The following is a 27,621-nucleotide window of genomic DNA, read 5'->3' on the forward strand; positions in this document are numbered from 1 at the left end:
GTCCAGTCTTTCCTTGAACACCTCCAGGGACAGTGACTCCACCACCTCCCTGGGCAGCCCATTCCAATGCCCAATCATCCTTTCTCTGAAGAAATTCCTCTAATGGCCAACCTAAACCTCCCCTGGCACAGCTTAAGACTGTGTCCTCCAATTGCAGCACCCTGCCCTGCCCTGGGGTCGGCACAAGCCCAGCTGATCCACACACTGTGTCCTGGTATTTGTTAATTTTGTATCTGCACGGAGAGGGGCACTGGGTGGTGAATCCACAAAGCCAGAGTGCATCTCTGTGCAGACATGAAACAAATGTTTCTTCATGGAAAGGGTGGTCAGGCATTGGAGTGGGCTGCCCGAGGAGGTAGTGGGGTCTCAGTCTCCGGAGGTGTTGAAGGAGCAACTGGATGTGGCACTTAGTGCTGTGGTTTAATTGTCGTGGTGTTTGGTCAATGGTTGGACTCGATGATCTTGGAGCAGCCAGTGGGACAAGGGAAATGTTCCCCTGTACTCAACACTGGTGAGGCCACACCTCAAGTGCTGTGCCCAGTTCTGGGCCTCTCACTTCCATAAGGGCATTGAGGTGCTGGAGTGACTCCAGAGAAGGGCAATGGAGCTGGTGAAGGGCCTGGAGCACAAGTCCTATGAGGAGCGGCTGAGGGAGCTACAGTTGTTTAACCTGGAGAAAAGGAGGGTCAGGGGAGACCTTATCACTCTCTACAACTGCCTGGTGGGGTCGGCCTCTTCTCCCAGGCAACTAGTTGACAGGACAAGAGTCCTGACATCACCAAATCAATTAGGTTGGAAAAGACCTCTGAGATCATCAAGTCCAACCTATGAGCGAACACAACCTTGTCAACTAGACCATGGCACTAAGTGCCATGTTCACTCTCTCCTTAAACACTTCCAGAGATGGTGACTCCACCACCTCCCTGGGCAGCCCATTCCAATGCTTAACCACCCTTTCAAGTGAAGAAATTCTTCCTAGTGTCCAGCCTAAACCTCCCCTGGCACAGCTGGAGACTATGTCCTCTTGTCCTGTCACTGGTTGCCTGGGAAAAGAGGCCACCCTCCCCCCCCCCCGGCTACAACCTCTTTTCAGGGTGCTGTAGGGAGAGCTTTGAGCAAGGGGCGCTTCTCTCAGGGCAGCAGCACCGGGGCACCAGCCGGGACTCGCCGTGGCCTCGCCCCTCGGGGCGACACGGGGAGCAGCACACACGCCGAGGGGCCTCGACAGACCGAACGCAGCGACACAGCGGCTCGAGGCAGGTGCCCTCCGGGTGGGATGAGGGCTGGCTCGGCAGTCCCCAGCCCTGCGCCCTCCTGGGCTCGCAGCCCCCGCTCCGTTTCTCTCCCTGGATTTGCAGCGAGTGAGCACAACACCCGGAGCTGCCCGTGCCTCCCGCTCCCTTGGAGCCCAGGGGAGCCCCACCGGGACAGGCTACGGTGCCGTGGCCGTGTCAGGAAAATCTCCTTTCGTGACATTGCCGTGGCGGCGGAACGCCTGGCCCTGAGGATGCCCAGGGCCACCAGCCCTCCCTCCCGCTGGCTTTGGCACCTCCCCGCCCCCGTCCCACCCCGGCAGCGCGGTTCCCGAGAACTTTGCAGGAAGTGCCGGGCAGAGCCCAGCCCAGCCCAGCCCTGCCCAGCCGCGCTTGTTGAGGGCCAGGGGCCGGAGGGGTGAGACAAGTGGGGCCGTGCTCGGCGGGACACGGTGCGCGGGGCCCGGCTGGAGCTGCTGCCGCGGGTCGGGACGGCGGGATGTGAGGTGGCGTGGGGCCAGGGGCAGGGCACGTGTGGACAGTCCGAGACCCGTGTGTGTGTGTCCATGTGCAGGTTTGTGTGTCCATGTGCGGGTCTGTGTGTCCATGTGCGGGGATGTGTCCATGTGCAGGTTTGTGTGCCCGTGTGTCTGTGCCTGCCTGTGCACGGGATGTACAGACCCGCGTAAGGCGGCACACCCTGAGCTGCCTCTGTGGCCTCCAAGCCTTTCCAGCCTGGACAGTGCAGAGCTCCCCTTCGGTTCCTTCACCATCAACAGCTTTACAAAGCTATAACAGATGATCTTTTTTCTTACGGTTGTATTGTGTACAGCCTTTTTTGTAAGAAATGCTCACCTTTATACTAAAGCAGCAGTTTCAGTTTTATCCCACTGACACTTGGTTTCACAACAGGGTTCTACGAGGACCTGTTGCAGTTTTTGAGCTGCCTCTGGGCTCTGCTTCCTGTTCTTGTCATTACATTCCTGCCCTCTCAGGGAGATGGGTGTGACGGGTGTGACTTCTCCACCAAACTGTGCCTTGGGAACATCAGTCCTGCCATGTCCCACAGGTTAACAGTCAAAGCACTGCTCCTCAGGGTGTTGCTGGGGCATTAGCTTGTTTCTGTTGGCCTTGAAAGTAAGAGCCAAGTTTGTTCTAGTTCTACATCACTCACTCAAACTTTTATTCACCTATTTGATCCATGATAGAGTTTACAAAGAGCTCTCGATATTCACATCATAAGCTAGTTTAATTGCCAAGCTCAGGAGGACTTGCAAAAGATAAAGGAAGTGGAAAGAGCAGGAAACAAGGTCCTTGGAAGTACGTGACTACTGGTGTAAAAACAAGTGTAGTGCCTCTGCTCATCTTTTAACTACCTGTGTGCTATGGTGATAGTGTCTTCTTTTAAAAGTCCTAGATGGATGAAGGGTTCTTCACACTAAGAAAGCAGAGGAGTAATTAATTTGTTCAAATTTTGTACCTCTGCTCCTTTAGGTTCGAATCCTTCTCAGCATGCACTATATGATATCTACTTTTTCCCTTTCCCTTTGTCTGTGGAGGATGCTGAGGGGAAGAAACAGGGACTAGCTGGTAACTAGCTGGCCACAGCTCTGTGCCTGGTTTGCACTTCCACAAGAGCCTAGTATGACTGCACAGTCCAGTGCTCCTGTGTCATGGATGTTCCTTTTCTAACCCTGGCCCTGGCCCTGACATGTTTGCTCTGCTACCCTTTGCCCGCTCACTTCTATTCCATTGGCACTTGGTTTCACAATCAGGTTCAACGAGGACCCATCACAGTCTGTGAGCTGACCCTGGGCTTTGCTTCTGGCTCAGCTCTCCCTGTCCCAGTTTTCTTCTCCACTTGTAAAGCTTCCCACTAACGCACTTTGAAATCTGCATAAGGAATAGGCATTTACATTTATATCTTTTTAAGTTAATATTACTATTTATTCTAATGGTGGGTAATTGCTCCATTCCTTGCTGAGATGTTGGCTGGAAACATCTGAGGTTTTCCCTAGGAGGAGAAGCCTCTGTGGCATCTGTCACCCTGAATTTCTGTGCTCTCTGCCCACAAAGCTTTCAGTAATATGCATGTAATCCTTCTTGCCCTTTTGCTGTGATTATAAACTGTTTCCAGCCACTCTGGGCTGGGGCAGGAGGCCTTCATGGTGCACTTGTGTTCTCTTTCAGCGCCATCTTTCCTCCTCCTTGTTGTCCCGGCTGCCTCGTGGTGCCGCTGGTTCCTGCCTGGCTGGCAAGTCAGAGCATGTCCAGACCCCATGGAGGAGGTGCAGAAGACGGTAGAGCTGCTGAGCCTCAGGGACAAGTGCGTGGAGGGGACTTCAGGGGCTCCTGCGCTTGCTGGCCCCCGCCTTGCAGGCAACAGACTGAACCTGGATGTTTATCTTGATGGCTGCTGCTATTTCTGCTGGCTGTTGAAGAAGCGACGGGAAGAGGTGGTCCAGGTCGAGTTCCTTCGTCTCAGCAGCAACGATTGCCTCATTGGCACCACGCTGGACAGCCTTCCTCATCTGCAGCACCTGAAATCCCTGGTGCTGAAAGGTAAATTGGCTCGTTACCATCCAACTTTTCTGGGCTCGGATTTTCTGTTAATCCTTCTCTCTACATCTGCAGGACGAACTGCCCTTGGAAGTGTTTTGTTCCAGTGCCCCTTACCTCAGCTTTGGCTCTTAGCCTTTCTCAGAGCTGCATGCAGATTTCAACAAGATACAGCTTCTAGACTCTTATTTCGTTACTTTGTTTCTACAGCTGCCTGGGGATCAGTTTTTGGAGTCTGGTTGAGTTGATGCTGCAGAATTTTCTCTAGCCACTCTCTTTAAAAGAATTTTTTGCAGTTATTCAAGAAGAGGGGGATTGAAAGGTGTTGGATTTTTTGGTAAATGTTCAGCCCCTCTTTAATTTTTGGTCGTATAATAAACTGTCTTTTCTGCATTTCCATCTGAATCAATCCATGCTTAAATCCTTGCTTACTGCCAATAACTGTACATTTAGCAGAGTTCAAGACAGACCAGAAGAGGCTGTTCAACATTTTATCTAAAGTATGACACAGGACATGCATGTAATTTAGCAAAGTGTAATAACTGTTAGAGCTATAAGTATTAGATCATTATTTGAACTTTCTCATCTCTTTATTGTGGGAGGATCTCAATACAAGTGGTATAATTTCTTTATCAGACTGAATCATTTGCTCTTTGGGAGGTGGAATTTTAAAAATAAATGAGAGAAAAAAGAGGGAGTTTGTGGCCAGAATTCAGGGTTCTAGCTGAAAACTGAAAAGATTGAGGTTCGTTTCTTTATCTGCCACAGATTTCTCATATGAATAATTTGAAATTCTTTTCCATCTTTAGTAAGGTGATGATAACAGCAATACCTTTTATTAGTCCTGTTTAGTGAGATGTACACACACCCTGAGCATCCTGAAGTGCAATAAAATAATTCACTGAGATTTTCATATGTACAAAGTGAAATGTGTCTGATAGTTTGGTTGTTTAATTTTGCACCATTATGCAGCATAAAAAGTGTTTGGTGCCCTCTGCTGTATGTGGATACAAATAGAGAACAGTAGAGGGGGAGTAGGAAACAACGAACAAACAGAGAAGTTTCCTTTTGTTTGCTCAACTTATTTTCCATGGGTGCAGCCCTTCTCCCATTTGAGTGTCACAAGCTGGGGTGGGGAACTTGTATCCTTCTTTCTCTGTGCTGTCTGGCCCACACAAAACTGAATTACCTACTTTCTCCACCCCCCCCATTTTCACTGCTTTTGCCATGTCTGCCCTCCAGTCTTGCAAGGGCAGATCTCGATCCTCAGGGTTGTTTGTTTCTTGACAGCATGGACAAAGCCTTGAGGGGAAGGACTATCTCCTTAATCCATAAAGTGTTGTGTGTCAGCTACTGATGCTGGTGAGGAAGAGGTGGGGAAGGAGAGCAGGAGGTTTGGAGGTATATGGGCCACCTTGCTGAAGGGTGGTAGATGTGTGGGTTATCCTGGCTAGTTCTGAGCTTTGACTCCAGATGTGTTTAGCAGAGCTGTACTGGTTCACTGTGGCATCTAGATTTCATAACAGATTTTTACCATTCCACCCCTTTCACTGATCAGAAAACTGAGGTATGAAACAGAAGACTCACTTCTCTGAGTACTTTGTAATCAGTGCTGCTCACTGTGATCAGTAACTCCCCATCTCATGAGTCTCTGTGCTAAGGAGTCTCATGTGAGGCTGGCGTGGTGTCCCTGTAGCATACTGACCTCTTCTTCTACTTCCCTCCACACCCAGGAGGCTATGCTAGAGATAAGTTTGGTTCCTGTCAGCGTGGCTCCCTGACAAGCTTGCCACAAGACTTTGGGAAGCTGAAGTGTCTCACCCACCTGGATCTCAGCTTCAACAGACTCTCCACCTTGCCGAGCTGCATTCTCCACCTCCCCAGCCTCCACGTGCTCCTGGTGAGCCACAACAGCCTGGTGGCACTTCCCGAGGACTTTGGCTGTCTTAGCAAGCTGACTTTCTTCTCTGCTATGAAAAATCAGCTGACGGACTTACCTCAGAGCATTGGGGAGCTGTCAATGCTGCAGATCCTGGATCTTTCAGAAAATGTTTTGCAATTGCTCCCTGAAGAAATTGGGAATCTGCACAACTGCAAAGAGCTGGTTCTCTCTGGGAATTGTTTATCGAGCATCCCAGACTCCTTAGGTATGTATTTTATAGGGGAAAAGAAGACATGGGCTTGCCAAGCTTTTGGTACAGCCTAGGACCTCTGAGGTCCTTGGTCTCTGTCCCCAGAGCTGTTAGCCTGCTGGAGCCAAATAAAAGGGATATCTGGAAGAAACATGCTTGGTTCAGTCAGTCCCTTTGAGCATTAATGACTCTCTGGACCACACTTTCTGTTCCTGTGGATCAGCAACGTGGCTAAGATCTCAATACAATTTACAATCTGGCCTGGCTGGTTTTGGGTAGCACCCAGGACTGGAAACAGAAGAGCTGGGGTTTGATGGGATACAAATCTGGGCTTGAAATCACAGTGTGTGGTGTGGACAAGTCCATGGAACTGGGCTCTGACTTCTGCTGCCCAGCCTCCTGGCTCTTGGATCCTTTATTACTTTGTGCCTGAGGTTGTTATTGATGCTGTCACAGAAATGTCTTCCATCCACACTCATAGCTGGGTGCTGAAAAGCAGAGGACAGAGGAGGTTGTGTTGCCTCTCAGCTAATTCCCTGCACCCCTTTATTATGTGAGCTATAGAGATGTTGGGCTTTTGTACTTTTCCCTCATTATATGTGTGTTTACATGGGATGAGGAAGGGGGGGTTAGAGCTGATGTGTGACACAATTAACAACTTCTTGTTCTTGTTCTAACCTGCAGCCAATTTGAAGTCTCTGCGTGAGCTGCATCTCCACAGCAATTGCCTGGTGACAGTCCCTGCCTCGCTTGCCAGCCTGCCCAACTTGTCCAGACTTGAACTGCAGAACAACTGTCTCCGTGCCGTCCCTGCTGAGATCCAGGCCTTGCCATTTGTGGACCTCCATGGCAATCCCTTAGGAGAAACTGAACCATCTCTGCAGGCTGGTAATTGCAAGACTTCTGCTGCTGTGTGTTCAGCCCAGCTGTTCCCTCAGCCCAGCATGGTGTAGATGCGTTTGGATTAGAGAAGGCAAGCAGGGGGGAATCAGATCAGCCTTTATTTGTCTGAAATAATTATTAGGTTGTAAGGATACAGACAGTACTAGTTATGTTTTTATGAGCCCAAGCCTGGTCTGAAGGGCTCAGTTGTCCCTGGAATTGGGCTTTCTCAATAAGGTTTAATTGTAGAAGTGAAAATGGGATTCACAGGAAATGGATCAGGAGAGGTCCCTAAAGAGGTCCAGCCTTTTTAGCAGAGGTGAGCACCAGTTCTTGGACTTGCTGCATGGCCCTAAGGCTGTGGTGGCTCATGCTGGAACTCAAAGAGGAGTAAGAGGTGATTCTGCTATGTAGTTACCTCCTGCTTTCCTGGGGTTCACAGGCTGCAGGGGAGCAGCTCTTTGTTCAAGATGAAGGTGATGAATAAGCAGGAATCTGAGCAGGGTTTCCCAATGGTGCTCATGTTCACAAGAGCAATCACTGATTCCCAGAGGTGGCCCGAGGCAATCAAACATGGCCCTGAGAGCTGCAGGGCTGGTAGATTGAAATATTTTCTGATTCCCTCTGCTTCTGAGTTTCCCGGGGGGAGAGTCAGCATTTCCTTGTCTTGGGACCTCTAGACCACTTGCCATCCTCTTGCTGCTGCTTGATCTGGAGCCCGCTGGAGCGTGAGCAGGGTTCCATTAGTGGCTTCTGTCAGATTGGGATTAAGCCAAAACTGTTCAGCCTTTTTTGTCTACAAGTAACCTCTGTCTTCTCCTCCTACCCAAACCTTCTTATTGCCTCAGGTGAATCCAGTGCTAGAAGGCTAAGAAAACTCTCCTGTAGATTAAGAAAGCACAGGTAAGCCTCTGTTATGAAGAACTCATATTACTGTGGTGTTACAAGGTCCCAGACAAGATTGGTGCAAGGTGGGTATTGCACTGCAGAAGTGTATAGGCTTATAGCCTCAGTAGGCCAGTCAAACACAAGTATGAGATTCTTCTGTTGATTTTTGGAGTGCTGAAGTCATTGCACAGTGTCATACATTCATGCATTTCTTCCAAAAGCTTTCCTGTCACCTCCGAAGGCTGCGAAGTGGTCCTGCCCTGTGACATCCATTTCTGCTTTCCAGCGGGGGCTGCCTCTGATCCTCTGCTGATCCACTTCCGAATCCTCGAACCGGATCCTCAGTGGGTAAAGCTTAGTCACCATGATGTCTTGCTGAGTAAGGTCCTGGAGCTGCAGCCTCATGGGGTCAAATTCCAGCAGGTGAGGACACATCTAGGTCACCTCCTGATAAATTTGCCTTTACAGTAGGTCATCAGAGTCTTCTGGGAGAGCCTTTTGGGACTTTTGAGACAGCTACCCCCATAACTGCTGCTTTTAAATATCTGCAGGACTGCCTTTCAAAGAAGCCCCACTGCAAAGACTCAGAAAGGACACAGCCAGCTTCTCTGGTGCTGTGCTGGCCTGGTGCCTTTGCCTTCCTCACTGCTCTTAATTCAGCTGAGCTGTAACCTTTCTCACTCACAACCCTCCTGCTGTGCCAGAGGATAAGTGCTGTTCCAGCATCTGGCCTTAGCTTGCAAAGAGAATGGTTTGCATCCTTCTATAAAAGTCTGATTGTGTGGTTTTCATTCAAGCTGGCAGGTTGTTACACCCCCAGCCCCATCATGGCTAACAAGCAGCTCACTGGAGAAGTTGCTTTGCCCTTTCTGCCCAGCAGCTGCTGAACTTTTCCTGCTGTCCCACTCCATAGTGGATCCAACATCTCCTGTCACCTCCCCAGAGACTGCAGGGTAGAGCAGATTCCTGCACTGCCTGCATACAGGTTGTGCGTCACCTTCTCCCTTCTTGTTTGCACAAGAAGCAGAGCTGGGCTTGGTTTTATCTTTTCTATTGGTGTCTCACAGCAATGCTTTTTTGCCAGGAGGTGCAGATCTGGATGCCATTTGTCCACCCTCTAATGCTTCGTGAGCATGAGGTGGTAGTTCGGACCTTCAGTGGGCAGAGCTGGAGTGATCTGACAACAAGAGTGGAGCAGAAGAGAGGATTATTGGTGAGCAGATTGAAATGACCAGTGACACACATTGTTGCTCTTTGGTTTTGCCCAGCCAAGAGTGAGCCCATTTAAAACATCTCATGAGCTGTATTTTGACCAGCTGCTATAAAATGTAGTGGATTTCAGCTCCAGGTTTCCTCTCTCATGGAGGTGTGTCTGCTGAAGGTGGTGAGTTGCAGCCTGCCATGCTTCATCCCTGTTCTAGTGCTTTCATCTGCTTGGCTGATACTGGTCCTTGTTTTCCTGCCTTTATTGTATTAAATTATATGCCTATATATTTTCTTCCCTGCCTTCTGTTACAGATGGCTCACTGTAGTGTCCTTCACTTCTCTTGGTTCCTTGTTGTGGGTCGACTTGTGCAAGATGAATGCAATGTGCCAGCAGAGGGGACATTGCTCTTTTCCCGTGTGGATCCAAACATCAAAGTGATCTTTCCTCCTGGAGTCACCGAAGAGCCTCGCAGGGTCAAGATGCAGGTATGCATGCTTTAAAAAACAACCTTTGGTAAGCTGTGGTGCAGCTGTTTTCCCATGCCAAGTACAGGAACTGAACTTGAGACGTCTGCCCTAGGGTAATTCCTGTCTGACATGGGTGCTTCGTGGGCTGACCCATCTCAGATCACCTTCTTTCTTAACTTCCCTGCCTGCAAAATGGGCTGTACTGCAAGCTGCCCTGTGGGGTCTCCAGCAGACCAGCAGGTAGCTTCTATAAAGGGAACACAAGGAGATTTTGCCTCTTTTTCCCTTGCAAAACTGAGCTTGGCAAAACAGCTCAGTGAGACTTGGGTGGGGGGAAATCTAATGTGGATCTAATTCTGAAGCCACCCCGCTAAAATTAATTGTTCTCTATAGTTACCAGATAGTGCTAAATGCTATTGTAATATCTTGGTCTGTCTCAGCTTGCAGGTTGCCAGACTTCAGCCAAAGTTCACTGTGCTTCTATTTCTCACTGGGTCCTGAGGCAAGAGCTGCATTTGCCTGCTGGGTGCTGGGGGAGCTGAGTGAGCAATGTGGGAATTTGGTATCTGACTGCTCTGCTCACTGTGCTGTCTGCCGTGTCCAGGTGCTGCAGGTCCCTGCGGAAGTGATAGATGAAATCACAACCAATGCAGAGTGCAGAGCCAGTCCCCTGCTCTGCCTCTCCCAGGACTCCCTGGTGGATTTTCTCAATCCAGTGACAATTCAGCTGCCCCTCCCGCCCGGAGTCACAGGTTGGTTTATTCCTAAAACTGGCAAAGAGAAATGCCATATGTGGAAAACCACAAATGGCAAGCTGAGAATTTTGTTTGCCTCTCCTGTGGATAATAAAGCTTGCTTTTCCTGCAAGAACGGCAAAATCTATCTGCTGAGTGAGTGGTTGTATAGGGTGGTGGGAACTGAAGGCAGTTCAGATCTATCAGATCAGTGCTGGGCTTCACAGACGAGACAAGCTGGGAGAATGGCCTTGGCAAATGGATTTCTCTGTCAAAACACATGTGTATTTAGACTGCTGGTTTCAGTATGGTGGATTAGAGAGTCACTCCTGCCAACCAAGGAGATGCTTGATGAAAGGGCTTTGAATCATGATTGGGAATAGCTTGAAACAGGAAATGAAGATGCTGCTTCCAGGGGTCTGCCTTCTCTTTTCCTTGCTCATGACTCAGGTGCTGAGCCACTGCAGTTAAAGCTGTATGATGATATCCTAAGCCATGTCCCACTCTCAATACTGCTAAAAAAGTAAAAAAGCCTCAGTTGTGCCAGGAATTCTTCTGTTTGCTGAGTACCCCGTGTGTCCTAATTCCTACTTTCTTTGATCTTTCCTGGCTTTCTTGTGAAGAAGTAAAATTTTTTTGGGTGTGATACGGTCTTTGTTATAACACTACTTGGTATTTGTATGTCTGAAGTGCATCAGGATTGGAAAGTCTGTGGGATGTACATTAGAAAGAGATGGAACTTAATTAGATTTTGGTGTTGAGAATTGTCAAATGAATCTGTTGGTGGAAATTGGCACACTATTGTTTTAAGTGTGCCTATTTTGCCAGAATATCTTTGAAGCATTGGGATAGCATAGTCCTTTTATTGCTGCTCTTCTTTGAGCAAAGTTAAGTCCTGGATGTTGAAGGCCATGAGCCTTAATTTGGTGCTTTTAAAAAGTAAATCACCCAAACCTGTGGCTGGATTTGTAAAGCAATGAATAAAGGCTTCTACTGCCTATAGCATCTCTTGATCGCTGTTGTCTTTAGGGCTAAATTTGGATCAGTTAAAGCTGCATCTTCTCCATGGTGACCTGGAGGGCCAAACCTGGGATGACATTACCAGTCAGGTGGTGCTGAAATTCACTCATATTTATGTGATGTTTGAAGTCACTCACTTCTCCTGGTAAGTGCAGGATTAGTCCTGAGGAAAAGATGGGATGTTCATCTGCCTTGCTTTTCCCACACTCTGACCAGAAGTCATGCCATTAACCCTATCTGTTCCCTTTTCTCTTTGCAAGTCAGGCCCAATTTAGCACTTTGTCTCTACCCATCATATTTTAAAATCTTGTGGGTATGACACTGGTGTTTCTATCTGGACAGGATCCCTCCTGTTTCTTAATTCCTTGTCTGCCAGGTACTGGCTGTGGTACACCACCAAGACCTACGTTGAAGGCATTGCCAAGAAGGTCTATGATCGGCTGCGTCTGTACCAGGTGAACTTCATTGCGCTGCAGAGGAAGAAGGACCCCGAGCAAGTCCTGCTACAGTGTGTCCCCAAGCACAAGGTCTGATCGACGTTCCATTGCCTTGCTCCTGAGCTTCCTGGGCCTCCATTTATAGGATATAAGGGTAGCAGTGCACCAAATGGTCCTATTTACTGCCCCAGAGTCATGGCTGGAGTGTGCTGTCACCACACAGTTGGTGTGATACTGACTCACAGGGAGCTGGGGGAAGAAGGAGACCTCATTCTATGCAGTGGCACATGCCATGCATTGATTTCCTACCCTGAGGATTGGGCTGCTAAAATCCGCTGAGCCAAAGTTACTGGCCATGTATATGCTGTTAGCATCCAGCAAACATGAGGCAAAACATGTTGGCTTAAACTTAAGTCAAAGTTAAAGCTTACACGTCACTTGTCTGGGCTAGTGGTGTGGGCAGCAGCAGTGCTTTGATTTCATCTGGAGTGGTTAGAAATGGTACTCTTCCCATTGTTCCTTGCTGTTTACAGTTCAAGCAAGTGGACAGAACATGTGACCCCTCCTTAACCTGCTTCAGTGCAACATCAGGTTAGTTTATGCTATGAGTTTGAGCTAATCAGGCTGACTTTGTAGGGAAGGAGATGGGAAGCACTCATGCATTCTCTTCTGCTGCCTCTGCTCTAGGGGTATCAGCCCTGAGCAGTGTTGCTTCAGATGTTAGCAAAGAGAGTGTGCATCTGTGTTTGTGGAGCGTGTACCTTGACAGGCACTGCCGCTCGGTGAGGTGGGGGTTGTGTTATCAGGCTGCCAGTACTGGGATGCATATCCAGCTCTGCATAATCCTCTGGTCTGGTTGCTTCTTCTCTCAATTTGTTTTATATTGAAAGGACTCATGGACACAAGCATCTGCAAGGATTCTTTATATCTTGGGTTCTGGGCTAAAATTATCTCCGCAGGAGGCAGCAATGACACTGACAGTGAGATCCTGGTTTGGGTGTGTCTGTATTCCTGCTAGGGTTGGTCATGGGATGAGAGAGGTTTACTTTTAAAAATAGAAGGAAGACTAGATGCTTTGGGCCTAAGCTGACTCTTGCACTGCCTCCGACACCCCAAGTCTGCCACTGTGATCTCAGACTGCAAAGCCAAAATGAGCTCTGCTGTATTGTATGAGCTGTTGTAGCATGTGTCTTTTTGCAGAGAAAATGTCTTTTAACGGTATACTGTGAGGGGGATATGGTAGCAAGTAAATCCCTCCCCATCTTTGAAGATTACTGACCTGTTAAAAAAGATACATTGCTGAAAATGCTTTTTTTAAAGGCATCTTTGGGATTGCCTATCTTTGTTAGTCCACATAGACTTGTCTGGTTTTTATTTGAGAGGAGGCACAAAAGGCACAAAACTCAGAGCACCACTTCTTTGTCTGTAGTGAATGTACCACGGATAGCAGGGGGAGGGTGTTTGTTCATCTGTTTACATCCTTCTCATGTGAAATGGTCTTCTCCGGTTGAAGGTGAGTGAGAGGAACATCAGGAGTGTAGGGACATGGGCCAGGGAACAGATGTGCTTCAGACCAAACACGGTGTCCTGTGTTGTCATCCTTGTCAGGTTGACCCAGTGCTGGAAAGGCTGCAGAACCGCTATCAAGGACCGGAGCCATCTGACATGGTGGAGATGTTTGAGGGAGAGCAATTTTTTGCAGCTTTTGAGCGAGGCATCAGCATTGATATGGGTATGGCAGTACTGGGCTCATTCTGCTGCTCCCTACCTCTTGTGCTTCTCTGGCCCCAGGCATGTTTCTGCTGGGGGCTGTACTCATCCATGACATTCCTCTCTGTCTCCAGTTCAACCACTACTCACAGCAGCAAACCCATGATTTTGTTACATTCTCTGGTCACCCATCTTTTGTGTCTACTTTTCCCTATGAAAATACTGTCTGCAGACTTTCATTTCCTCTCATGCTCTTGTAAACCTGCAGAGGGCAATAGCTAAATGTGTTTATTTTATGACTGATCTGCTTCTGCAGCGAGCTGTGCCCTTTTACTGGCGTCTAAGGCACAACATTGGGATGCCTATGGTGATCTAATTAATGTTGCCCATTTCTGAGAACACGTATAAAGCTAGGTGTTTTTTATATAAGATATTTCTGAAATAATCCAGAACAGATAATTCCTGCTGTTGGAGCCACTAGAAGAGAAGGAAAGAGGGAGCAGGACAAGAGCTCAAGATGATGTTTTATGTCCCAATGTGTCTGGACCTGTTCCAGCTGCAAAATGAGCCATTTTCTGCAAAACTTGAACATGGAGCTCAGTTTCATTGGTGTAAAGTAAACACAACTTAAAAGTGCACTGGACTTTCAGTGGAGTTCACGAGGCCAGGGTCTGTCCCTCTATCTTGATTTAGGCTGGACTCTTAACTTAATTTCCAGCTAATTACATATATGAATGTTGTACCTGATTACATTTTTTTCCTTTAGCTCTACTCTGCACCCCTGTATAAATGGTGATGAGATAGGTGACTTTTTTTGTGCATTAAAGGGTGCTATTGCAGCTGATTCTGCTCTTCAAGGGATAGTATGGACTGAGATGGGAAGGAAGCACCAAGGATGGACTTGACTCCATGTGTCATCCTGCCTTGCCTTCCGTTCTTGAACTTTATCTCTACCTTGTGTCCATTTTCCTTTTTCACTTGTAGGACCTGCTTTCTCCACAGTCAGTGTTTTCTGCTTTCCTGTGTCACTCAGTGAGTAAGGGAAGGTTGCAATTCTTTCAGCCATGAGCAGAAGGAGTAGTTAGTAGCATGGAGGCTGCTAGTGGACGATGGGCTGTTGGCCAGGCTCGAAAAGCTGCACACTTTTCTCCACAAGTTGACCGTTTGCTGCTTCTCTGCACAGATCGCCCTGACTGTGTGGACGGACGTCTGTCATTTATTTTTTATTCCCACTTGAAGAACATGAAGGAAGTATATGTGACCTCCCCTGTGGACAGGAAAGGCCAAGCTGTAAAAGGCCAGGTGAGCAATGAGTTACACTGAATTTTTTTTCCCTCCTTCATCAGCATTGCTTTTACAATACTCCTCATAGTGATCTGAGTGCTGTGCATGACTCTTTTCCTCCCCTCTTTCTCTGGTTTTGGATTTCACTGACTAAACCCTGAATAATCAAGAAGTGTAGTCTGGAAGGATCACTCATCACTTAGGACTTACATTCCTGCTGTTAATTCTTGGGGTGTTGGCAGTTAAGTCCAGCCTTTACAGCAGAACCTCAGTGCTCCTCCCAGTTGCACATAATTTGTGGGCTGCGGATAGGTGAGAATGTTGAATTCAGACAGAAAAGGCATGGTGCCAACAGGCTTGGCCACTGTGCTTGAATCAGAGCCTCACTGCATGCTTTCTGTTTGTAAAGGTCTCCTTCTACCGAGGGGCAGTTCCAGAGAACATCCCTGAACATGCCAGCAGGAGGAGGAAAGGAGCAGACTCCCTCTGGCTTGCTACTTTGCCCATCAAACTACCTGTAAGTTGTCTTCTACAGAAAAATCAATCTAGATGGGATAGGAACATGGCCTTCCTGCTCAGCTAATTTTGTTTTCCTCTGTGAGAAGGGATGCAATGAATGACTACAAGAAATAGCTGCCCAACTAGGTTGTGGTGATTTCCCACTCCCTGTGAGTGAGCTCTTCTGAAACGAGAAACATGAGTAGCTGGGAGTGGTCTCCATCTCTCCTGTCATCCTGCGTGCCAAACACAGGCTTGTTGGATGGGTGGTCAGAGAGGGCGGATCCTTTGAATGAATAAGGGATGTAGTACACAAGGAAGCTCACTGTAATTAAGGGAAGTGTCTGTTTTGTTTGTAAATTTCTTAGTCACACAGCTCATGCAGCAGGAAAAAAGAAAGGATTAGGATGAGGTAATTATGCTGGATTTGAATACAGACATGAAGTGTAAGTATTCTGGTGTGAGCTTTAAAGTCTAGGCTGTGTGTTATTGTGAGAAAGGCAACTTTTGCTTATGGAATTTAATTGATTTTTGAGAAGCTTAAAATAATAAATACTTTGGTAGGCTGAATGCTTCCCTTCAGATCACGTGCCATGATCTCACATCCGTTTCTGTCACATGCAACCTCAACTACAAATCTAGACTAAGTGCTCTATTACTGCTGAGGCAAACACACTTTGGAGACATGGCTCATTTTAAACCGCTCTGTAAAGACAGGAAAGGAAATTTCCAGTGTGAGCTATGTGAAAACTATGATTTGATATTTTTCTGAGGCAGTGAGCATAGCTGGTCATTGCCAGTGTAAGTGCTCCTTACTTCTTACAGCCTGACTCTTCAGAATTTCCTTTCTCCCCAGTAGGAGGAAGGAAATTTCTGTATGGAGACAGAGTGGCCAGACACTGTCCTCTATGAAAACAATTTGTTGAAGAAAGAATGTTCTTTCTCTCTCTTCTCTGTGACACAGCAATTGAAACCCCGCTGGGATGAGAATCCTGGTCCCCTGTGTGGCTTCTCCTTCCCTCCCTTGAACCTGGGCAATGCTGAGACTGGCTACCTGACACAGGCAAACCTGCTGAGCATTGCCAGGCGTGTGGGATCTGACTGGCAGACCATTGGCCTCAACCTGGGCTTGACCTATCAGCAGATTGAGCGCATAGGACACAATAACAGGTAAGATAGGACAACAGTGATCAACAGTGATGCATTCTATTTATCTATCTATGTATCTATCTATCTGCAGTGTAATAGTATAAATTAATGCTTGGCTGGTTGAAAGGTTTTACACTGTAATTGTTTCACTGAATAAAAGACGGGTTGACTAATGGTTCTTCTCAAAATAATGCCTTATATAATGGAAAACTGATTATTTTCTCTTGCCATTATAAAACAAAGCTTTTTGTTTGAAAAACAAAATTGGGAAATAACAAACCTGATGAGCTCTGTAGTTCAGCTGAGTTGCATTCCTGTTTTGTTCTGTGATCTGGATTCCTGGCTGGACTCCATCTCTTACAATGAGCAATGATCTATGGCTTTAATTGTGAATATCATCTGTATGCAAAAAGAGCTTGTGGTACCTCATGGGGCATGCAGTCTGACCAAAAAGCCAGAGCAGTAGGAGAGAATTAGATTTGTTCTACTATTCCTGTGGGGAAATTACATTCAAAAGCAGAATGCCTTAATTTGTTATTTTCGTTAGGAAAATATTTTTTAGAGAAATGCTGTTGTAGGACCTGCAACTCCTGTAAGATGGGTGGGGAAGAGGCAGGCCCACTGAGCGTTTTGTGTGTCTGGATGGCTTCTTTGGGGCTCTAGTCATGGACTGGGACTTAGGTCAGGTCTCTTTGGGTTGCCAATCAGGAGAGTGTGTTGGTTACTTCTGTGCTTCCTCCTTTCTTCAGAGACGACCTTGATAAGCAGATCCTGGGCATGCTTTTCTCATGGGCTCAGCAAAACTCAGAGGATCCTGACTGTGTGAACAAGCTGATTACAGCCATGAAAGAGAGCGGCCGCCAGGACATCGCTGATGAGGTTGAAACCATCATTGATCTGGGACGACAGAAATACAGCGAGTCCATCCGCCGCGTGGGCTTGGAGCAGGAGAGCAGCACGGAGGACTCAGCAATAGCTATGATGTAGCAGCTAGCAGAAAAAAATGAGTTTCATACGGGGTCCGTCTGCAAACCCAGAGTGACAGTGTTTGAGGATGCTCCCACCTCAAGGGCCAGTGTCTTTCTCAGGAGCTGGGCATTGATTTACTTGTGAGCAGACTGCTGAGCTCTCTTGAGTCTGTACTCACATGCCACTTCTGCCAATCCTAGGAAGTTTTGAGTGCATTTATGAGTGTTTTCTCTGCTTCCACTGCTTGACCTTGAGCTTTAACTTTCAGAAACATGTAGAAATTTAGAGACTAAAGTGTCTGTCAGTTGAGTACTGGCTAGTATAGTATTTAATTAATTAATACTCATGTTACATGTATTTATTTGTAACTTATTCCTGTAACTGTGTTCTGCTGGAAACACTGGATGTGAGCATTTGGGTCCGTTTGTGCTCCAGTGCTTGTTGGGAGAGTGGAGGTGCAGTCATGAAGGCCTGTGATGTGGTGGGGACTGTTCAGCTATTTCTGTTAATGGTGTGTTTTGCTCACATGAAAATGTGAATTGTATTCTCCATGAAAATGTTTCCTGTTTTCTGTCAAATCTCTTTTAGTTCCCTTAAGTCCAAAACAAAACCTAAGTGCAAGAGAGAAAAACCAATTTGCTAAAAATTTTTAGGAAAATTGCTCTCGTTTTTTAGTTTTGCTCCAAAAGCTGTTTTGAAACAAATAGGCTGCTGTACCTGCCAGGCTTCTTAGATGAGACCTACATGGTGCTAATCTTTGACAAAATTCCAGTTTCATTTTACCAAAAAAAGATAAAAATCCATAACTTGTTCTGGGAGAGACTCTAATATAAGTGAAAGTAAAATTTCCCTTGCAGTTTCAAAGGGATAGTCCTCACATCCTCCTCCATACTACACTATGACTGTGCAGTAGTGAAGATGTGATCCCTCCTGAAGTTTGGTGAAAATCATGACTTAAATTTGCATTTTAAAAACTGGTCTGACCAGCTGTTAAATAGGCACTGTGGTGGGATTGGCATGAATTGTGCTGAGCTAACTTCCCAGTTTTTCAGTCTGAGTATCTTGTATAAGGCTGGAAGCATTTACTGCTTTTTAACTGCTCAGTTGTTGACTACTGAGGTGCCCTTCTCTTCCTGTTCCCTGTCTCATGATGGCTCTCAGTTAGTGACCCAGTAATGACAGTGGAAAATTTCATGCAAGCTTTTCGAAAGACGACTGTCGTCTAAGTAAATTCAACTCTTTCAAGACAGATTTGAATTCAGCATAACTCTCTAAGCATTACTTAAAGGGCTGTTCACAGTCTGAAAAAAGAAATGTGTATAAAATTGCCACGTTGCAACACCCAAAGTCAACCTGCAGTTGCAGGTTGGAGAAATCCTGGTGTTTTCTTCCCCTTGTGAAGAGTCATCGGTGGCTTCCCTGATGCTGTTTCAGACCTGCCATCACTACTATTTAAAGAGGCATAAAATCGTTCTGCTTTTTTTTCATTTAAGGCCATTCTAACATCTGAGTCCACAGAGTGCTTAGTGTCCAGTTCAGAGCACTGGACAACGACTTAGAGACTTGAGTTGCCACCTTGGGCCTAGGGACTTCCTCAGATTTGATTTCTTAGGTGCTGCCCTCAAGTCTTATGTTGGGTTCAAGTCATCTGTTCTCTTTTGAATGTACCTTTTCTCTTGTATTCTGTGTCATATGTTCTTGTCTGTAATTTTGATGTATACCAATGAATTATTTGTTCTTTCCTCCAGTTTTGGAGAGATGCATTTGGGCGTATTGCTCTCACTGGGAATAAAATAAGCACTCAACTGTTCCACATCACAGTCTGCTAATCCATAAATGCCTCAAGGAGTTAGACAGGGACAGGTCCCTTTAAACCTGCTGGCAGAAAGATACTGGTGAGCTTGGCTGTGCTGTGCAGAAATGGGAGAAGAGCCCCTGTTTGGATACTGCCAGCTGCAAAGTGCAGGACAGACTGCAGCCGAGTTAATGGTATCCCTGGAGCTTGGCTTTGCTGCAGCGGGGCTAAGCTGGGAAACACAATGTTCAGGACATGAGCTGAGTGTATGTCTGGGGCTCAGGTGGAGCCCGGCCTGAGGCTTTTGTCTAGGCAAAACTAGGCTAAGGAAGTCTACAGGTGGCATAAGCCAGCATCCACAGCTACAACAGAATGAAGCTAGGCTACACTTAGCTTTCCATTTGTGATGGCCAGGCCACAGCTGAGTTAGGCAATGCTGGAATAAGGGATAGGGTAGGCTGGACTCTTATGAAGGGCTCATCCAGGCATCAGCAGAGCTACAGCTCTTCCAGGTAACAGATTCCTTCCAGGAGAGAGGGAGATTACTGCCAGGTGTTTAGGTTGCACTTGGTATGGGCTGCAACCAGGCCAGGGAACAGGAGATATCAAACCCTAGACAGTATCATCAGTAAAATGGCTCTTCGGGATTTGAAAAGCTGATAACTTAAGGAAAGTTAAGGAACTACCCCAGACAAGTACTGCTATCTCTAGTCTTTCATTGCTGAGTGGCAGCTGCTGGGCCAGGCCACCTTGCTGGCATCTGGTTTTCTCCTTGAAGTGACACCAAGCGCCCAGCTGAGGATCTGGAGGTGCTGGCAGGAAATTAGAGCAATTGTCCAACTGCTCTTTCCTTTAGCTGACCTGGAAGCAAATATTTGAGCTGGATGAGAGTCAATGGAAAGCATGTTATTTTGAGGTGTGTTATCTTTGTCACTAATCTCTTTGAGGCACAGTCACTCCTTCATAAGCCTGTAGCTGCTATGGCCAGGAAATGCTGATAACAGTTGCAATAGATAGTTGAAGCAGCAAAAAAACCCCAAAACTAACCTGGCATTTATCTTTTAAATCAAAAGATAGTGTTCCTTTCTGGCTTCTTTCATGAATTCATCACACACTGGAGTAGTCATTTGTAAGTAGCCTTTTCCTGGTGCCTATTATGCGCCTTATAGTGTCCTACAGATGATCTGGCAGATTTTGTGGGTTTTAGTGTGCATGATCCTGATGCATCCAAAATTCTCACAAATAAATTTCTACCAGGAAAAGTCTACTTACAAAAAATTTAGAAATAAAGCAAAAAATTTCTTGGGGAGAGGAGCATCTAAGATAGGATCCTTCTTTTTGGCTGTAACTTCTATAGCTCTTCAACTCTCATAATTAAACTCTTTTCTACTTCATAAACTTGCAGATCTCCAGCAGAATGACCAAGTGGCCCTGGGAGGTAAACAGTGTGTTTCCAATGTACCACCCTCCATTTCCAAGTTCTATTATTTAGTACACACTCATGTCCATACTTGACAATGTCATACTGCTGTTGCTTTGCAAAAGGGAAAGGAAATCCGATGGTCCTTAAATTCACTGTTTTCCTTCCAGAGGAGGATCACTGCATTTTTTCAGCCTTTAAAAGAAGAGTAGCTTTCACTGAGAAAGCAATGGGGCTGATTTTCAGACACTGGTGCATCAGAGCCCCAGCCCAGGGCTGCCTCAAAGTGAGCCCACCGTGGTTATCAGTTGGTATTGTTAAAATGAAGAAAACAGCATTTGCTGCAATTAATTGTGTGTCCATTTCCCAAACCCCACAGAAATAAACTGTATGTTTACTATATGTTATGGTGGCCAAGAAGGCCAATGGCATTCTGGCCTGTATCAGGAACAGTGTGGCCAACAGACCAGGGAAATGATTGTTCCCCTGTACTCAGCGCTGGTGAGGCCACACCTGGAGTGTTGTGTTCTGGGCCCCTCAGTTCAGGAAGGATATTGAGGTGCTGGAGCAGGTCCAGAGAAGAGCAACAAGGCTGGTGAAGGGACTTGAGCACAAGTCCTATGAGGAGAGGCTGAGGGAGCTGGAGTTGTTTAGCCTGGAGAAGAGGAGACTCAGGGGAGACTTCATCACTCTCTACAACTCCCTGACAGGAGGTTGTAGCCAGGTGGGCATCAGTCTCTTCTCCCAGGCAACCAGCAGCAGGACAAGAGGGCATGGTCTTAAACTCTGGCAGAGGAGGTTTAGGTTGAATATTAGGAAAAATTTTTTTACAGAGAGAGTAATGAGACATTGGAATGGGCTGCCCAGGGAGGTGGTGGCTTCTCTGTCCCTGGAGATTGTTAAGATGAGATTGGATGTGGCACTTAGTGCCATGGTCTAGTAACCATGGTGGTAGTGGATCAAGGGTTGAACTTGATGATGTCGGAGGTCTTTTCCAACCTGGTCGATTGTATGATACTATGATTCTTAAAGTACTGTTTTTCTGTAAATCTGTGTGTCTTGAAAATCCACAAGGAGAATTTGACGCTTGTTCCAGTTTTTAGCTACACTGAAGGAACTTGGTGACTGGGAAATATAGAAACCAGGTAGGCACCGTGGCCATGGAAAATTTAGCCTCTACTCTTCCTACCTCACTGTAGGTCTATCCATGCAGAAGTTTGCTTTGGGAGGCTGGGGCTAAGATCCTTCTGTTTTGTTTGCTCATCGAACATCAGTGCAGTCCTTGTCTTTTCCAAACAGGAGATAATGGAAGTGGAAAATGTGCAAGGGGCCGGAAGGATGCTCAGAGATGAGTACTACAGAGTACTTTTTATATTTTCTCCAGCAAAACTATTACACCTCATGGGAAATGACAAAGACTGTGAAAAGATGATTGCCATCCACTGTTTCTCAACTAGGTGGCACCAAATGAAATAATCCAATATCATCTGAGAATAAGTCAAAGTGGGTACTTTTTTTCCCCACTGTGCATAGTTCAAATGCTAACTCTTTACTGTGAGATGTTTGAGGCCAAAACATAAATGTTGTGTTCAGAAACTGATTGATTAAATCGGTGGGAAAATGATCCTCTAAAAAAAGCAAATGAATATGGAAAGCTGAATGCATTCCCACATGGAAGGAGCGAGAGATCTGGGGATGCTTTCCTCAGGCAAGAGTTGAATAACAACTGAATAACAGCAGCAACAGAGCATGTGGAGAAACAAGGAAAGGCAGAGGAGGCAGATCAGACATATCTACTTGCTTTCCCTAGAAAACCAAGATGGCTGCAAACTTTGCTTCTGCCAAAGCCCTGTGGATAAGAGATGACCACACTTGCAAGGGTTGGAGGAGGTGGCTGTTGCTTGAACCTTTCCACAGAGCCCTGTGGCTGAGCTTCACTCCTGGATTGAGAATTTCAGTGGTGACCTATAACAAACCAGGCAGTACTGCCCCAAAGGGAGAGACAGGATTTCTGTCTTGTACATGTTAAGCTTGAAAACATCTGTTCTGCCTTGCTTTCACTGCGTCTCAGCAGAGAGCTGCAGCTGTGGGACAGTTCCAAGGCAGTAGCAAGAGCTCAAAACTTTGGGTATGAACAGGATCACATCTGAGTAACCCCAGATGTGTCCCAGCCATGCTGTCTCTGCCAGGCTTCTGCCGGAGCAGGTCTGGCCAGACCTGGTCTTCTGGAGGTGTTTAGCATCACTAGGTTTAGAAACAGCAAATCTCAGGAGAGAGTGAGGCTTATGCAGGCAGTGGCTGCAGCCCCTGTGGAGACACCCATCTCTCCCCACTGTGGGAAGAAGGGATTTGGCTGATGGGCCTGAGTGGTTAGGCTTCTAATTATGATTTGTTGAGATAATGGACAGAAGCTTTAGATTACAGTGAGAAGTAGGAAAGCTGGATGAGGGAGGTCGTAACAGGTTAGCTGGGTGAGGACATAAGCTTAGGTATAAATCTTCACCTTGCTGCTTCTTCAGCCAAGTCCTTGGAAGATTTCATTCCTTCTGGAAGCAGCAGTTGTTCAGGAAAAATGTTTTTGGTTTTCTTACCTCCAGGTTGGAGAAAAATGGAAATCCTTAAAATTTTTTAGCATCTTCCCAAGGCCAGAGCTAAGAACAAGCATGGGTTGTGACACTGGTTGTAGCTGCTCCCTCTCAACTCTGCAAGTTTCTGTCTCCTGGGGTCTGGCACATCCTTCATGTGTTGCAGGAGCATCAGGCTGAGTGACAATCCTGGCAAGGCTTTCAAGGTGGTGCATTGAGAGGAGCAAGAAAACAGTGTCTTCCCCTCAAAAATCCCTTACAACAGATGACTGGGTCACAGTCTGGGCAGGGAAAAGAAAATCCTGCTGCATAAACAGACTATTTTGTGTCAACTGCTATGCATCAATGATGGCTGGAGGGCAGAGGCAGTCACAAATGGATCCATCAGCTTTTTGGGGTCTCAAAATAACATGGCTCTAAAGGAGGTGGCGGCAGCTCTTCGTGAGGTGGCAAGCCTGGAAAACTTTGACTCTCTCTGAGGTCAAGCTATTTCACCCACAGCAGGATAGCAATGTCCTCAGTGTCCACTTCCCCCTCCATCCTGGCAGAATGGACCCATCCTACCTTTCTGCCACCAAGAAACAGCAAAGCAGGTTAACGTGGCTCCAGGTTTCCCATAGTTATCTGCTGAAAGGGCAGAAGAACGAATGAGCTGTGGAGGGTGAGGAACGCTGAAAGGTCCTGGAGCAAACTGCACTGTTTGGCATTATGTGACCACACACCACAGGGGGAAAGAGTGATGTTCCCTATCCTGCAGTGCCCTATAAATCCAATGCCACCTCTGCACAGGGAGAGATGCATATTGTGGGATGCTGTGGGCCATTTTCTCCCTGGGAAGAGGGGGAAAGCCCTGCTGAAAGGCTCCTGGGGCAATAAGTGGCTGCAGCTGTGGGCTCCCTGCCAGCCGCTGTGCTCAGAGTGAGATCTGGAGGCCGATCTCACAGCCAAGACAGCGCCATTCATCGGCACTCAATAAACAAAAGTGCCTTGCTGTTTTCTGCAGGAGATAAGCGTGCAGGGCATGACACTGCTTTCCCTTGTGCTCTCTGTGCTGAGTGTGGGAGCCTGTGTTGGCTGCCAAAGGAGCTGAGGCACTGCTGCTGTGGGACACGCTGCGGACAGGCGGGCGGAACCGGGGCTGCTGGGTGTCAGGCAGCCCTGAGGCTGGAGCCTCATGGGTGCTAGGCACTGGCAAGATGCTGGTGCTTACTGGAGGTTGCCAGCCCTGCAGAATGTGTTGCAGGAGCTGGGCCACTTTGTAAGCCAGTTCATGACATGTTACCGATTAGCACTCCAGGGTCAACCCTGCAGCTCTAAAAGTCCCTTACAAAGGGAGGAAAATTCTACTTTTTTTTTTTGTTTTACACACACCTGTGTGCCTTGAGCATCAAGGACTTTCCTCCTACTATTTGTTAAGGCATTTGAATCAAATAGCTACTAAGAAGAACAAGCTGTTTCCAAGGAGCAATGGCCAGAGGGGACAGACAGACTATGTATGCTGGTTCACCTGCGTGGTATTGCAGCCTTGAACTTTCAGGGACAACAGAGCTGAGGATGGAGTTAAAACTGTCCTTTTCTCACATCCCATTCAGTCTCCAGCTGCATCTACATCCCCTCTCACTTCTGTGGTATCAAGTATCTGCACAGAAAATGAAACCAGACCTGCTGGGTCAGTGGTTTCTGGGTGATTCCCAGCATCCAAACCAATAGCCAGCTGTTAATCTCTTCATTTTATTCATACTGTTTGGCTGTACTCTCAGCAGTCAGATGCCGAATGCCTCCCCTAGTGCCTCTGTGCCGCTACCTTTGGCAACACATCCTGTGGTCCCAATGGAGAACGAGATCAGGCTCAGATGAGATTGATTTTTCCAGAAAACAATGTTGACCAGTGCTAATTATGTTACTACCTCTTCAATATTTATCAGCTAAATTGTCTACCAATGTTCTGATACTCATGTCCAGTATGGCCACCATGCCAAGGGAGCAGTGCCCAAGCTTGCCTAACCTGGTTTTTTTAAGCACTGGTTTAATAACCACACCCATCAGGTGCTTGGGGATTTCACAGGCACTCCATGATTTATTGAAACAGAAAACAATACAAATGGGGAGGGAAGCTGAAAAACGCAACCTCATGAAAGCCTCTTTCTTTGCAGCAGACTGAACTTGACCCATGTCCTTGCAGGGCTGAACCAACCCACGGCCACTCTGGCAGCCAGGCTGAAAGCAGCACAGGATTTTGAGATTCACACAGAGTGAGCTTTGTGACGAGCCAAACACAAACTTGGTATAATGCCTCCATGTGTGCCATGACAACAAAATTGCCTTGTACAGGAGGTCCTGAGCTCTGCTCTTTGCCTTGTACCAGACGCAGACACTGCTGATTTTGAAGCTCCACTCTGTACCGAACAGTTTTAAATCTCTCTTGTGTCTGTCAGAAGAAAAAATTTATGTCTGAAAGCAGAGGAAACCTTGACAACCTGGCACTCACTGAATGTGAACTTTCTTCCTCTGCTTCCTTTTTTTATGCCCTCTCTTAAATGCTGCCGGAAGAAATGGGTCCTTTGCGCCATGCAGGTTACAAAGAGCGGTTGTTTTTATGCAGCAGAACCAAAAATAAAAACGTGTGATTGCAGTCCTCCTAAGACACCGCACAAAGATGGACAGTGTTAACCTCTTCTTTGCCAGGGGAAGGTACTACCAGTACATCTGTGGCATGGTATGCTGTGATAAAGAGTAAAATCTGAGTCAAATTGCTGAGGTCAGTTCAGCTTTTGTCTGAGCTGTATAGCACAGTGAAACCCACTGATGCTCTTATAAAACAGGGCAGAGCAGGGATGTGCCACCACCAAGGAAAGGAGTGGGAAGGAGTTTTCCAGATGAGGAGTGAGGAGGAGTCACTGCAGCTCCCCCACATTGTTTTGCTGTTCCCCAAACTGGGGGAGCCCCATATCAGTGCCTGTCACAGCAGCCTGCCTGCAACCCTTGCCTCACTGCCTGCTTTTCCAAGGTCATGGGGGAGACAAGACTGTGGGCTGGACAGACTATGCTGGCAGTTCTCTGCCCACAGCACTTGCATTTTCCTTCTGTGCTGGATGCTCATCCAAAATATGCCTATAAAATGGCCACAGTGCACAGGTCTCCTTCCTTGGTCAGGCACCACCCTTCTGCAGTGAGCTTTCCACCTCCTGTGCTGTACCTTCTCATGCTTTGAGCAGTCCAGGTTGAAAAGCACACAAGCTGCTCCCCTTTTCACCTACATCCAATTCATTAGCATTGGCTTCTCATGCTTTGCTGGCCTCTGGCTTACATCTTCTTCTCACCTTGGGATCCAGGTCCCTGACTGTGATAACAAGCTCCTCTTGTTTTCAGGTGCGTGAACAACTGTGATGTTTCTGGGCTGTTCATCACGACTCCACATAATTGTTGCTTCCTCCATGTACACAATGTCCTCATTAGCCCTACATGCTCCTGGTAGCATCCTTGTAGGCACTCTGATCATCTCTGATAACTGTGAATTTGTGCTCTGCCAGCTCCTGTGAGCCCTTGGTGCAGAGCCGGTAACTTCACGCTCACTGTGTCTCTTATTGGCAAGTGCTGGGTGTCTGTGAGCAGTAAGGGAAGTTCGTACAAATATGATCCCCTGGAGATCTTTCCCTCTCTCCCTGGTGATGTTGCACCTGTGGATGTCATAGAATCACAGAAGGGTTTGGGTTGGAAGGGACCTTAAAGGTCATCTAGCTCCAATCCCACTGCCATATGCAGAGACACCTTACCCCAGACCAGGTTTCTCAGAGCCCCATCCAGCCTGGCCTTGGAACATTTCCAGAGATGAGACATCCACAGCTTTTCTCGGCAACCTCGCCACTCTCACAGCAAAGAACTTGGTCATCCCAAGAGGCATAGAGACCTGTCTGGCTGCTGCTGTCTTCCTTGCCTTCATGCTTAGTTTCCAAGGTGTGCTGAAACAGTCCCCATGGGTGTTTTGTCCCAGCAAGGACTCAGGCCGCATAATCTCCTGAGGCTGCAATGGAGCCTGCTAACCCCAAAAGTGATGCCCACCTGTAGCCTGTCAGCTGTCCTGTGGGGCAGCAGGCAGCATGGTGACCCAACTGCCAGGTCGCTATCCTGAAGGGAATGACAGAATCATAGAATATCCTGAGTTGGAAGGGACCCACAAGGATCACTGAGTCCACTTCTTAGCCCTGCACAGGACATCCCCAAGAATCCCGTGTGCCTGAAAGCATTGTCCAAACGCTCCTTGAACTCAGCCAGGCTTGGCGCTGTGACCACTTCCCTGGGAAGCCTGTTCGGCTGAAGAACTTTTTTCTAATATCTAACCCAAACCTCCCCTGACACAGCTTCAGGCCATTCCCTCGGGTACAGATGGCAGATTTATTATTTTCCCCGCCGCACCGCCGCTCGCCCCGTGTCCCGCCGTGTGCCGCCTCGCCAGATGCTGCGGGCAGGGCCCGGGGGCGCTCGGAGGGCAGTGCGGGCCGCGGGCACGGCGGGGCACGCCCGGCAGGCCGGGCCCGGGCCGGGGGAGGCGGCGGCGGGCCCGGCCGCGTTGCCATGGGGGCGCGGCGGCTGCAGCCTCGGCGCGCCTTCCTCTCCCTGCCCGCGCCGGGGAAA

General features: G+C 47.5%; 1 protein-coding gene across 4 annotated transcripts; it reads left to right on the forward strand.

The window, feature by feature from the left end:
• The first annotated feature begins 81 nt into the window (after positions 1-81).
• On the forward strand, positions 82-19,004 carry PIDD1 (p53-induced death domain protein 1). 4 transcript variants are annotated; one of them, XM_027703093.1, is made up of 16 exons: positions 82-214; positions 3,444-3,815; positions 5,546-5,959; positions 6,629-6,832; positions 7,675-7,729; positions 7,933-8,137; positions 8,799-8,927; positions 9,233-9,406; positions 9,993-10,140; positions 11,152-11,287; positions 11,519-11,669; positions 13,188-13,311; positions 14,473-14,591; positions 14,983-15,090; positions 16,036-16,241; positions 16,970-19,004. In XM_027703093.1, the coding sequence occupies exons 1-16, from the start codon at positions 103-105 to the stop codon at positions 17,205-17,207; spliced, it is 2,895 nt and encodes a 964-aa protein (XP_027558894.1). In that variant the 5' UTR covers positions 82-102; the 3' UTR covers positions 17,208-19,004. The 4 variants fall into 4 exon arrangements, with proteins under 4 accessions (XP_027558894.1, XP_027558902.1, XP_027558910.1 ...); XM_027703101.1 differs by having other exon boundaries at positions 7,936-8,137; XM_027703109.1 differs by lacking the exon at positions 82-214 and adding an exon at positions 1,079-1,705.
• The last annotated feature ends 8,617 nt before the right edge of the window (positions 19,005-27,621 follow it).

This window comes from Neopelma chrysocephalum, unplaced genomic scaffold (genome assembly GCF_003984885.1).
Source record: "Neopelma chrysocephalum unplaced genomic scaffold, ASM398488v2 Primary Assembly neopelma1_24, whole genome shotgun sequence".
Lineage (NCBI taxonomy): Eukaryota > Metazoa > Chordata > Aves > Passeriformes > Pipridae > Neopelma > Neopelma chrysocephalum.

What these genes read in the sequence shown, in the direction of transcription:
- PIDD1 (XM_027703093.1), top strand. Translation starts at nt 103, where the DNA reads ATGGCCAACCTAAACCTCCCCTGGCACAGCTTAAGACTGTGTCCTCCA. An exon ending in ATGGGGTCAAATTCCAGCAG is followed by an intron (nt 8,138 to 8,798) that starts GTGAGGACACAT and finishes CTTTTTTGCCAG; the next exon opens with GAGGTGCAGATCTGGATGCC. An exon ending in AGTGTGTCCCCAAGCACAAG is followed by an intron (nt 11,670 to 13,187) that starts GTCTGATCGACG and finishes CATCCTTGTCAG; the next exon opens with GTTGACCCAGTGCTGGAAAG.